We start from the raw sequence: 12,200 nt of genomic DNA, 5'->3' as shown, positions 1-12,200 counted from the left end.
CCGTCAAATCTGTTCTTTATAAGTGACTGTGGCAGGTTCCGGTCCCCGAAAAGCCGATGTCGTGACGATCTTGTGTGGGCTCTACTCCGGTCTGTCAACCACGCCGCGAAGTGGCGACAGCAAAGCCCGAGCGTTTTAGTTGCGCAAATAGCATTCTGCGGAGTTGCAACAGTTTACCACTTGGTTCATAATGTGGGATTCTCGTCGAATCAAGCCATGGTCTAAACAGGGACTTTTGCCTTCCAGTCACTCGTCCTTTATTTTTGTAATCCCATCACCGCCTCACAAAGACCTAGATCAACGCGCAACTACCTAGTCAACTATGGGAATCTTTGAAGAGAGAGAGTTTGTCAGGCCTGCCTTTAGCCCGCTTCCACCACAAAGAAGAGGTGGTAAGCCGGCCAAACCGGATGAGATCTCCTCACTGCCGGGGCTCATTGCATTCAACGCCATCAACAACCCAAATCACATCTTCAGCCACCAGGTCGAATGTCATCGTCGAGAGAGCAACAGCAACAGGGAGAGGCAGTCATACATCATTCAACCAGTCACGTTTGCACAGCTGGACAGATCTATTGGGGCATGTGCAGAGTGGCTTCGTGCCTCGCTCCGAACTGGTCATGCCGACACAAGTTCCAGCAAAGCCCGCCCGGTGGCTCTTTACATGGAGAGCGACATCGGCTTGTTTATTCACCTCAGCGCCTTGTTGAGTCTCAATATCCCCGCTCTTCTTCTATCGGCAAGACTTGGAGCCCACAGCATTTTACATCTGCTCCAAAAGACCAATGCGGGCACTCTCCTCGTGTCACAACGCACGGAAGTAATCAGCTCCGAAATTGCACGCGGGCCATCAGCTGCCAAGATCATCACCACTGAGCCTTATAAAGCCTTTCTGGACAGCAACGGCGATACCAAGACACCTGTCCCCGAAGTGGGTGATGAATCCAAGCTGGGCCACACAGCCCTGATACTGCACTCATCAGGCACCACCGGACTGCCAAAGCCCATCCCCGTTCCTCACCGTTACCTGCTGGGATATGCCGCATGCCATCAGTTCCCGTCTTCGGAAGTTCCCTCCTGGGTCAACCTCTCAACATTACCCTTGTACCACGGTTTCGGACTTCTAGCACCTGCCCTCTCGCTCTCGGTGGGATTGACATGTTGTCTGCCGCCCTCTTCCATCATCCCCGCTGCAAAGTCGACTCTGGAGATCCTTCAAGCGTCCAAAGCAAGGTCGCTGATGAGCGTCCCTTCAATTTTGCAGGATATTTTCTCTTTGCCATCCGTCGAGGAACAAAGCACTGCCTTTGCGCTGCTGAGAAAGATGGAATTTGTCGCTGTAGGGGGTGGGGCAATGAGCCCTGACGTTGCCAACAGCCTGGTCGAAAAGGGTATTAGGTTGCTGAATCACTATGGTGTCACGGAAATAGGCGCCATTGCGCCCATCTTTCGTCCCACTCCGGGAACTGGATACAACCACCGGTATTTGAGGCTGAGATCTGACTTGGGCCTGGAGTTGCGTCCCGCTTCTCCAGCTGCGAAGTCATATCGGCTGATTGGGTATCCCTGTGGATGGGGAGGAAAGCACTTTGAGATCCAAGATGACATGCAGTTAAATCCTGATTGCGATGCCGGGGAGGGCATGGAAGTAAGAGTGTTGGGGAGAGTGGACGATGTTATTGTATTGAAAACTGGAGAGAAGATTATGCCAAGGACGTTGGAGGACCTTCTGACTGGTGATGCAAACGTCAAGACAGCTGTCTGTGTCGGCCAGGGTCGATTCGAAATGGCGGTGCTAGTTGAGCCCTCTCCTTCTGCCACCACAGACCTGGAAGTGCTGAGAGAGCAAATCTGGGCGCTGGTTCTGGAAGCAAATAAGACGCTGGATGCTCATGCAAGAGTGAGCTCCAAACACGCCATCATATTTGTCACAGACGGCAAAACCATACCCAGGTCAGATAAAGGCAGCGTTATGCGTAGGGAGACGGCGGAAATGTTCAGAACGGAAATTGATGCAGCCTACCAGGCTATCGATGCAGAGGGATCAAGCGACGATGGAGCGGTTTTCGATGTCGACAACGTCGAAGATGTCCTCAGAATGCTCTTGAGAGACGTGGTCAGTCCGTCGTTCAAGGCAGGCAGTTTAGGGAGCGAGGATGACTTTTTCGAACGAGGTTTGGACTCGTTACAGAGCCTGAAGCTTGCAAGGAAGATCACATCTTCCCTCAGACGATCTGGCAACTGCCAGGAAGAAAGCTTGACGGCCGAGTTTGTGTATCGTCGCCCAACATTGAGCCTGCTTTCTCATGCCATCAGAACGCTATTGGTGGAGGGCGAGTCAACTGAATCTCTCCAGAAGCCCAATAGTCGAACGGATGCGATGAAGGCTTTGGCGGATGAGTACATTCAACGACTCGATTCTTCCCGGCCGTCTACCACCAACCCACTCGTTGTCGTGATGACAGGCAGCACCGGTAGCCTTGGCGCCCATGTTCTGTCCCGTTTGTCTTCTTTTTCATCGGTAACAAAAATAATCTGTTTAATGCGCGGCTCTCGAACAGCAGCTTCTGTGTCTCCCCTTACGGGCGACCCTCGGAAAAGCTACCAAACGCAAACCATCTCGTCAGCTGGTCTTCCCCCTCTCCCGGAAGCCTCTTGGTCCAAGATCACCTTTCTCGACTTTGACAGCAAAACCCACCTTCCCCTGGATTCTCTCGCATCGGAAGTTACCCATATCCTCCATCTCGCCTGGCCCATGGACTTTCAGCTCACACTGCCTTCCTTCCGTACGCATCTTGACCTCCTCTGCGACCTCTTGTCGCTTTGCCAAAAGGCATCTTCCCTTCGACCAGAGGTTGGGGTGCGTATGGTCTTTGCCTCTTCGATTGCCGCTGTGCGTTATTTCTATGGCGATGGACCGGTGCCGGAAGGCCCTGTCGAAGCAGACGCGCCGGTCAAAATGGGGTATGCCGAGGCAAAGTGGGTTTGCGAAAGCGTAATGAAAGAGGCTGCCGAAGTATTCAAATCACAGGGCGATAAGGCCGAGAGTGTAACTGTCAGGATCGGGCAGCTGTCAGGGCCAGCAGATACAGACAAGAAGGGGGGTGGGCTTTGGAAGACTGGGGAGCACATGCCGGTGTTGGTGAAGGCCTGCCAGAAGCTGGGGGTCTGGCCGGACTTGGAGGGGGTAAGTCTTTTATATTGGATTCAAAATCCGTACAATTACTCACACAACATATCTAGACCGTATCATGGTTGCCAGTAGACCATGCAGCCCAAGCCCTTACCGAGATGCTGCTGTCGCCGCAAGTCTTGCCACCGTTTCTGCATCTCGAAAACCCGATCAGGCAGCCGATGAGAGACATCATTGCAATCATGGGGCGAGAGATGGACGTACAACCAAGTCGAGTAGACGGAACACTTGTGCCGTTTGAAGAGTGGTTGGTCCTTGCGACAAAGTCTGGTGCAATCAGTGCTTCCCTCAAAGACTTTTTTGAACAAGACTTTCGGGTCTTGGGCCAAGGACAGATTGTTTTGGACACCAAGCTGTCTAGACCAGTGTCTAAGACACTGGAGAGTGAAAGCGGGGTTGCGAAAGAGGTGGTCGAAGGATATGTAAGAAAATGGAAGGCGACGGGGTTTCTTGAGTGATACTTGTACGCATAGAAGGGTAGATAGGTACCTAATTAGAAGGCGGATCTCAATCTTGGCTTGGGGCTCTGCGAATGGATGTATTGGCTCTTTGTTCCTTTTTTTTCTTTGAGTGAATGAATTGCCCAGTGTTGGAACCTGAATTCAAAGTACCTTAGCTAAGGTACTTAGCAAACCGTCGTAACAAGACGAAAGATCAATGCCATCACTTTCTTTGACAAATTCTAGTTCAAAAGAAAGCAGAAGAGGTCTTTTCTGTCCCTTCGTTGTCTTAACAAAGTTAAGGAAACCTTAATGCTACAATTGCAAATACATCCCATGACATAACGTTAGATTGACTTATTCTCTGATATAGATTTGTAACCACTAACTCCAAGAGGCCAAATATCCGAATACCATGAATACCTCTATGGTGCAAAAGAAAGACGTCTTAGTCTGTGTGATCGGTGGTAGTGCTCAAGTCCTTCCACTCCTCCAGTTCCTTCTTTTGACTGTCCAAGATACCACTGACAATCTGATAAGCATCGCTCCCGACGGAGAACCTTGCAGGCAGTGGGCGTCCCTGGGCCCTACCAGTTCCGGTCAAGGCTTCCACAATCAGCTGAGCGGCCTTTTCGGGGTCACCAGGCTGCTTGCGGTCGTATGCCTCAAACGCGTCATTCGTCGCTCCCACAACCGGGGCGATGTCCTCAATCTTGTTCTTGGCCCAGACTTTGTGTCCTGGGGCCAAGAAGTTGGTTCGGAAGTAGCCAGGTTCGATGACTGTCACCTGGATACCCAAGGGGGCCACCTCTGCACGTAGCGACTCAGAGATGATGGCAGCACACGCCTTTGAAGCGCAGTATAGACCGGCAGCAGGGGTGCCACGCCAACCGCCAATGCTCCCAAGGTTCGCAACCACTCCTGACTTTTGCTTGCGCATCACTGGGAGCACGGCGCGAAGGACGTTTAGCTGGCCAAAGACATTTGTGTTGAATTCAGCTTGCACTTCGTCACGGCTAACCTCTTCGACACCTCCGGCAAGGATGTAACCGGCGTTGTTGACAAGAATGTCGATGACTCCTGTTTTGGAAACGATGCGGTTGACAGTCTCAGAAAGGGACTCGTCAGAAGCTGTCACATCGAGTCGCTCGGTGATGGCGCCCGCTGATGCGAGATCCGAGATCTTGCGGGGGTCACGAGCAGTGGCGACGACGGTATCTCCCTTAGCAAGTGCCGCTCTGGCGATGGCTTGGCCTAGGCCGGAGGAGGTTCCGGTAATGAGCCAGACCTTTCTTGCGACAGCCATGTTGATGCGAGTTGTTGAAGAGAAGGCTACCTTAGTGTCTGGGAAAGAAAAACGTATGTGAATCGGTTTAAGCGTACAAATAGAGCGGATCGCGGGATTCCTTGACTGGGTGCTACCGATGTGGTCGATCTGATCTTGTCTCGCCTGTCTTTTAAGAGGATGGGGGTTAACAGGGGATGCCTCTATCTTCAGGAACGACCCGGAGTTAAAGAAGCCTCTCTTGCGTCACCCTCGGACTATTCTAGACGGGATAGCATTGACCAGTCAAAGAAGGTGGCTGGCAAACGGGCCAACGGGACAAAACATCAATCAGACCCTGCATACATGACCCCCGCACCGTTAGCCACACTAAGTCGAGAAAATGAGCGCCGAGATCAACAGTAATGCCCACCTCTAACACCGAAACCACATGCTGATCGGCAGTCAAAAATCAGAATCCGAAAAATACACAATCCATCACAATCGCCGCGATACGCCCTGACGGCAAACTATCAAAATGTGTAATGCAATTGGCCAGGAGTCACCACTGACATCATAGCCATTGGAAAACCTGCTATGGTGGCATGCTCTGTTTGATGTTTAACAAAAAAAATCAAGGAGCAGTGGTGTTAATCCCTGCACTCTCCCTGCATCTGCCGTTCCTCAACCTGCATTTTGAAAGACTAGACAGACGTAATGGCAGTAGAGGGCAGATGTACCACAATGCGTGTTGGACGCAGAATCCAATTTAAATTAACACTTAGCACAGCGCTAAATGCGGGATCCTGCATTTCGGGACGGAGTAGTGGGGCTGTCCCACTTCGGCGATCGGGGTTAGGGGATAGGGAGATCTCAGGGTCTGATTCATCACAAAGGAACAAGTGACGTATGGCTAGCTGGGTAACTACCCACAAACAAAGATAGGTGAAATGATGTAGCTTTTCCCACAGACTCTCTGGCGGTGGCTGTTCCAGATAAGAAGGCAGGCGTCTTTTCCAGTAATCCAACAACTTCTCACTCAACAACACCAGAATTACCACTCTTATCAACTTATCTAGATCATCCAACAATGGCTCCCCGCTCTCGCGTTTGGCTCATCACCGGCTGCTCCTCCGGCTTCGGCCTCGAGCTTGCTAAGGTCGCTGCTGCCCGCGGTGACAAGGTGCTCGCTGCCTCCCGCAACCCCGCCAAAGTCGATCTCTCCCACAAGAACATCACGGCTGTCCAGCTTGACCACAACAAGCCCCTCCCTGATCTGAAGAAGGCTGTTGCCGAAATTGTCAACGTCTACGGCGTCATCGACATTGTCGTCAACAATGCAGCCTATGTCCAGACCGGCACCCTCGAAGAAGCCACTCCCGAGGAGACGTACAAGCAGTTTGAGGCCAACTTCTTCGGCCCCCTGAACCTCTACCGCGCCGTTCTTCCTCAACTAAGAGAGCAAGGATCGGGTACGCTTGTCACCATCGGCAGCATGGCCGCATGGTACCCGATGAACAGCTGCAACCTGTACAATGCCTCCAAGGCCGCTCTTCGCTGGGCAGGCATTGGTCTTGCCGAGGAGATCAAGGACTTTGGCATCAAGCACACTTTGATCGAGCCCGGATTCTTCCGGACCAGCTTGCTCAAACCAGGCGCCAACTTAAGCGGCACCCCTGCCTCCACCAGAATGAAGGAGTACGACGAAATCAACGCCAAGGCCGACCAGGCGTTCAAGGACTTCAACGGTATTCAGCTCGGCAACCCCGTCAAGGGCGCTGAGGTAATATATGATGTTGTCACCAGCACTGGTGTTGCCGAGGGCAGGGAGCTGCCTGGATTCTTTGCCTTGGGCAGTGATGCCACGGCTGAGATTGGAAAGGCTTTGGATAAGACTAGGGAGGATTTGGCGGAGTGGAGAGAGATTAGTAAGATCAGTGATTTCCCGGAAGGAAAGTAATGTGGGCACAATTGGCGTCCACCACATGGGTATTTACGATGGAGCTATGTGTAGTAGGATTACTAGTCTAGTAGCGCTTCAAGGTGATATCAACTAAGTTCAAATTTTACAATTGCAATCCATTAACTCGTGACTCGTGTACCTAGATATTCTCAGACTATTGTGTGTCCTATACGCATAGCCATTTACAAGCCCATGACTACCTAGTAACCTTTGCTTGAATCTTCGCCTGACAATTTTGGACCATTGCTGCGAATATCATGCTTCAGGTCGAAGAGATTAACCATTGTCTTGGCGAACTTCCTAGCAGGCACCTTATTCTCAAATATAAGAATTCAGTCTAGGATACATGATATATTATGACGAACCCCTGTACAGAACCTCTGAAAGGGATACGGGTTGAAGGTAACTTCTGACAATTGGTTCGGTGCAGCTAAATGTTACGTCCCAAGCGTAATACCCCTGTACAGGAACCACTGGGTGGTACCCGAGGTGCTGGGCACCTCAGCCAATCATTGGGCCAGGGATGGAAAGACCCACAAGCCCCCATACGACCAATCAGGAGGTGCTCAGTCTGATCAGTCTGCTCAGTGCGCCAAGACCACTGAGCACACTGAGCACACTGAGCAAGGTACAAAGATACTTCAGAATTATATGTAGATAGCTTGACATAAATAGGGGTGAGCACCGGGCGCTCCCCGTGTCGAGGAATCTGATTCCTCATGCAAGCATTTCAAGTTCATTTGTCTACAATCTACTCTAACTACTATCCCATAAGGACATCGAGTCGATGTCAATTTCGCGCCCCGCGCCCAAAAAAAACGCTCGGGCCACACACGAGCCGATGTCAATTACCAATCTCGACTAAAATGACATCGGCTCAAAACCGCATCCAAACACATCCAAACATAAAAAGTTCGGTGTCGAAACCCCCCCAAAGTGCCCATGAGAGTGCCGATTTCATCGTTATCGTTGTTTTGGCCCGGAGATGTCGCGTTCGCCGTGTGCACCGAAGGTTAGGGTAAGTTGGGGTTAACGCACGGGCCACACACGAGCCGATGTCAATTACCAATCTCGACCAAAATGACATCGGCTCAAAACCGCATCCAAACACATCCAAACATAAAAAGTTCGGTGTCGACCCCCCCAAAAGTGCCCATGAGAGTGCCGATTTCATCGTTGTTTTGGTCCGGAGATGTCGCGTTCGCCGTGTGCACCGAAGGTTAGGGTTAAGTTGGGGTTAACGCACGGACCCGCACCGGATCGGAGTGGCCAAGGTCGGGCGCCAGGGTTCGCCAACGACCAGCATGATCCCCCCCGAATCCCCGATCCAGCAAACGGGAAGCCGGGGACGGTAGCAGGGTTGGGAAACAGACCAGGGAGTACAATTATGGCGGTGCATGTAAGGAGAGAGAAAAAGGGGTAGAGAAAGGAAATAAATATCCGTTGATAATGAATGCCAGAGAATTTCCCAATATACACCCAGCAGATAGAAACACGAGATAGTTATCACAACCGTGGGATATTGCAGCAATAAGTCGCATCAATATGCATCCGTTCGATAACGTATTTGTGCCGTTGCCCAGGTATCGCATAGCCATTTGCAGTTCGTGCCACAACGCCGTATTCCCCAGTTCGATCAAGACGCACGTTAATACACACCATTGTTATTTACCAGTACGGCATCGGCAACAGATCATCCAGCGAGCGGTAGAATTGGAAAGACGCGGCATTTTAGGGTCAGATGTAAGCGGAATCCAGTTCCCAAGCCCGGGGGATCCCGCCGTCCCGGGTTTGCCAGTTTGGCCCGATGGAAAGAAGTGCATAGTTCCCGGACCAGACGGCCACCCGTGCGGCCATATCCGGCGGACGTATCGCGGCATACAAGCGCATTGCCGAGACGCACATGGTTGGACCAACGTGCGCGCACGTGGAAGGCCGTCGGCCGGTGTTTCACCAGGCGGCGAAGGGGACGTATGGGTCGACAGCATACATTGCCAACAATTCGGCAAGACGGGCACGTTGCAGCGGTTGTTCGAAGTGACGCCAGCACAAGCATCCACATCGACAATGGAAGGCAGCGTGCATCAAAGCCATCCGGACTCAGCAAAGCAGATATTAGCCCAGTTTAACGAGTTGGCCAACACCGTCAAAGACAACGACCAAAAAGCGGCGGCGGTGATCGGCGAGCAGTCGAGGTTTTCCGCCAACATGTGGGTTCGCCGGACCGGTTGGCCCCGGCATTTACAAGGATTCGACCGCGAGTGGTTGGCCGGCACCGCACAGCCACGAGACCCGGAAGAACGGGAGGAGAGGAATCCAAGGAATACAGAAGACAAAGGTAAGGACAAAGGTAAGGACGAAGGAGCGGCAACCGAGAAGGCGTTAGCCCGTGTTTTATTGGCGGTAGAACGGGTTATATGGCGGGCCCAGCGTGCATCCCGGGTCGAGATAGTTGGGTCGACGGCCATCAATTATATCAGCAGGCGTGGGCGGGTGGTGATTCGAACGAAAAGCCGTTTCACGCAGAGCAAAAGGGCCAGACGATGGAACGGTACACCGAATCGTGGAAGGCGGTAGTGGCATACGTGTGGCGGACGTCCCATTTGAAACCGGCAGACGCAGCCGAGGCAGCAAAAACGACGGGGTCACGGGGAGATAGGGAAACAGACGCCGAGTCGGAGGATGAATGGGACGACGATTCGAAAAATGGTTGGAACACCCAAGCCAGGCACAGAGAGGGGAGCACCCAGAACCAGCGGCCGGCATACCATTTCACCGCATACCAGGCCAAGGTGTGGAAGCAGTTTCAAGAAGTTGCGTACGCATGTGTGGTGGCGGAGAACCCGGCGGAGGACCCGGACCCGTATAATAGCCAAGACACAAATGGGGATCGGTGTTGGGAAGACCCGGTATCGAGTCCGGGGATAAGTGATGAAGAGACGGGAGAGGAATTGAGCGAGCAGAGAGGCCCGCGGCGGAGCCCCCGATATATGTAGCCACGATCGACCCCAAGGTCAGGATATGCGAGCGTTGGGCGAGACGTTTTGGAATTTTTCATCGCGTTATTGGACCATAACATCGGCGACAACGAGTATCAGAACGCATTATACAGCGGGTTGGCCGTATTAGGGATCCAGGTCGGGCACGGGTGGAGGAGCGCATTGGTTTACACGCCCCGGTTGTCCGCCATTGTAACGGTGGCCCGGATGTTGGTATTATACAAGGCCAAACAGGAGCGGGACGACGAGGTCGAGCAGCGTCGAGCCGGAGGCGAAACGCAGCAGGAGGCGCAGCAGAACGCAAGGAGTCATTTCGACCGGGTCCGAGAAATGGTCCAGCGGTTCATGACCATCGTGGCGTTCGACGGGCAGCCGTCGCCGATGGATTCGATATTGCGGTTACGAGCGTACGGCAAGGCGATCCGGGCCAACACCAACGCAGACGGCGTAGTCGATTGGCACGGCGACGAGTTGTTGTACGGGCACGTGCAGTTCAGCATGGCGTCGTTGCGGATGATGGTACACGGGTTATTGCATTCGACACGGGCGCAGTTGCGGCAGGAGGTATTGTTATTAGAGACCGACAGCGAGGGCGAGACCGCCGGGGGCGAGACCGCCGGGAGTATGCCGCAGATCCAGTGGGATCGATTGGTCGATAACGCGGCCGAGACCCGGGCAGGGTGGAGTTTTGTAGATGACCGGCGGAACCACGACGCATGGAACGGCGTGGACGGGAAGATGTGGTTAGCCGGCCGCGTGGCAGCCGAGGAGCGGTTACGGGACCAGTTTATCGAGGCCGGCAGCGAGACGAGCGGAGGCACAGGGATGCGGTGGAAGATGGACCGAGTCCGCCAGTACGCAGAGTCCATGAAATCGTTCCGGTCCAAGTTGTTGGTGTTAATGCATATGAGCGGGGGCCAGCCGGCGAGAGGGACCGAGTTGGTCACGGTCCAGTATAAGAACGGCGTGGACGGGGATATCCGGGGGTTGTTTATCGACGACGGATCGGTCGTGTTTGTCACCATGTACAGCAAGACCATGGGGATGAGCGCAAAGACCAAGGTGATCCACCGGTATTTGCCACGGGAGGTGGGGGAGTTGGCCGTATATTACGTATGGTTGGCGGTCCCATTTTGGCGGATGGTGGTTGCGGGCGCCAGCCATGGCAAGGCGGATTGGGGCAGTCCGTACATATGGGAGCCGCGGAAAGAGGCGGCGTGGGCATTTCCGGGCGGGGAGGAAGAAGAACAGGGGCAGGAGCACGACCACGGGGAAGGCCGGAGGCGAAAGCGGAGAGGGTATGGTTCGTCACGATCCGGAAGAGAAGCGAAGAGACGTCGGGTTCGAGGGCCGTCCGCGGCAGGGGCAGTTATGGCGACCATAATCGACGAGGTGGACGAAGCGGAAGAAGGAGAGGGCGGTACAGACGGGTATAGAGGCAACCGAAGCACCGAAGAAGACCGGCCACCACAGGAGATGTGGGAGCCGGAGACGTGGGATACCGGACGGGTAGGGCGGGCCATTGCCGGGGTGTCGTTGAAACACATGGGAGAAAAGTTGGGCATCATGGTGTGGAGGCACGCGGTCAAGGCGATATACCGTCGGTACATCAAGGACAGGTCCATCATCGACATTATTGACAATGCCGATACGATCGACGGCGGAGGCGAGCCGGATGACCACAACAACGCAGTGGGAGACGCGTTCCACGGCCAAAGCGGGCACGGGGCAGGGATAGGAGAAGGGATATACGGGCGGTCGGTAGGCGAATCGTTATACAGTACCGAGGCCAGACGGTTGGGATTCCGGCGAGTCAGCCGCGAGTGGCATGCGTTTTTAATGTTCGATTCGGTATTGCAGGAGGCCGGCCGGAAAAAGCCGTCACGGTTGCAAGACGTGGAGAGGCAGGCGACCGTGGAAGAGGCGAGACGGTGGCAGTTAATGCGGCAAATTAACATCCAGGACCAGTTACAACAGGTATTGGGCCCAGGAGCCGCATTCCGGGGCGTGCAGGAGCCGGCGTTGCAAGCCATCATGAGGCAGGAGAGTCCCGTGGTGGTAGTTATGGGGACGGGTGGCGGCAAGAGCATGTTGTTTATGTTGCCGGCACGGTGTTCGAGCGGGTTGACGGTGGTGTTGGTGACACCGGAATCGGCAGTAGGGGAGAGTTTCGGACATTTTATAAGCCGGCAGCGGGCGATGGGACGGTTGGACCGCATTGTAATGGATGAGTGCCACGTGGTATTGGATTCAGGGGCGGGCGGTGGTTGGCGTTCACGGGTGTTGGGGTTAAGGCGGTTGGTAAAGGCAGAGACGCAGTTGGTGTATTTGACGGCGACGT

The 12,200-nt window shown here is 53.8% G+C and overlaps 4 protein-coding genes across 4 annotated transcripts; 3 read left to right on the top strand and 1 right to left on the bottom strand.

Annotated features, from left to right (window-relative positions):
* Positions 1–191: 191 nt before the first annotated feature.
* QC762_400030 (putative NRPS-like protein biosynthetic cluster) lies at positions 192–3,789 on the top strand. Its single transcript, XM_062889456.1, has 2 exons — positions 192–3,187; positions 3,244–3,789. The coding sequence occupies exons 1-2, from the start codon at positions 323–325 to the stop codon at positions 3,649–3,651; spliced, it is 3,273 nt and encodes a 1,090-aa protein (XP_062742950.1). The 5' UTR covers positions 192–322; the 3' UTR covers positions 3,652–3,789.
* A 292-nt stretch (positions 3,790–4,081) lies between these two features.
* Positions 4,082–4,939, bottom strand: QC762_400020 (putative secondary metabolism biosynthetic enzyme; the record flags this gene model as incomplete). Its single annotated transcript, XM_062889455.1, has 1 exon — positions 4,082–4,939. One exon carries the CDS (start codon positions 4,937–4,939, stop codon positions 4,082–4,084), a length of 858 nt encoding a protein of 285 aa, XP_062742949.1.
* Positions 4,940–5,987: 1,048 nt separating this feature from the next.
* On the top strand, positions 5,988–6,857 carry QC762_400010 (putative secondary metabolism biosynthetic enzyme; the record flags this gene model as incomplete). The annotated part of the gene is made up of 1 exon (XM_062889454.1): positions 5,988–6,857. One exon carries the CDS (start codon positions 5,988–5,990, stop codon positions 6,855–6,857), a length of 870 nt encoding a protein of 289 aa, XP_062742948.1.
* A 1,548-nt stretch (positions 6,858–8,405) lies between these two features.
* On the top strand, positions 8,406–9,437 carry QC762_0060730 (uncharacterized protein; the record flags this gene model as incomplete). Its single annotated transcript, XM_062883599.1, has 1 exon — positions 8,406–9,437. One exon carries the CDS (start codon positions 8,406–8,408, stop codon positions 9,435–9,437), a length of 1,032 nt encoding a protein of 343 aa, XP_062742947.1.
* Between the last annotated feature and the right edge of the window lie 2,763 nt (positions 9,438–12,200).

Source organism: Podospora pseudocomata, chromosome 4 (assembly GCF_035222375.1).
Source record: "Podospora pseudocomata strain CBS 415.72m chromosome 4, whole genome shotgun sequence".
NCBI lineage: Eukaryota > Fungi > Ascomycota > Sordariomycetes > Sordariales > Podosporaceae > Podospora > Podospora pseudocomata.
The sequence above is the reverse complement of the archived record's forward strand: the minus strand, read 5'-3'. Positions and strand labels throughout refer to the sequence as shown.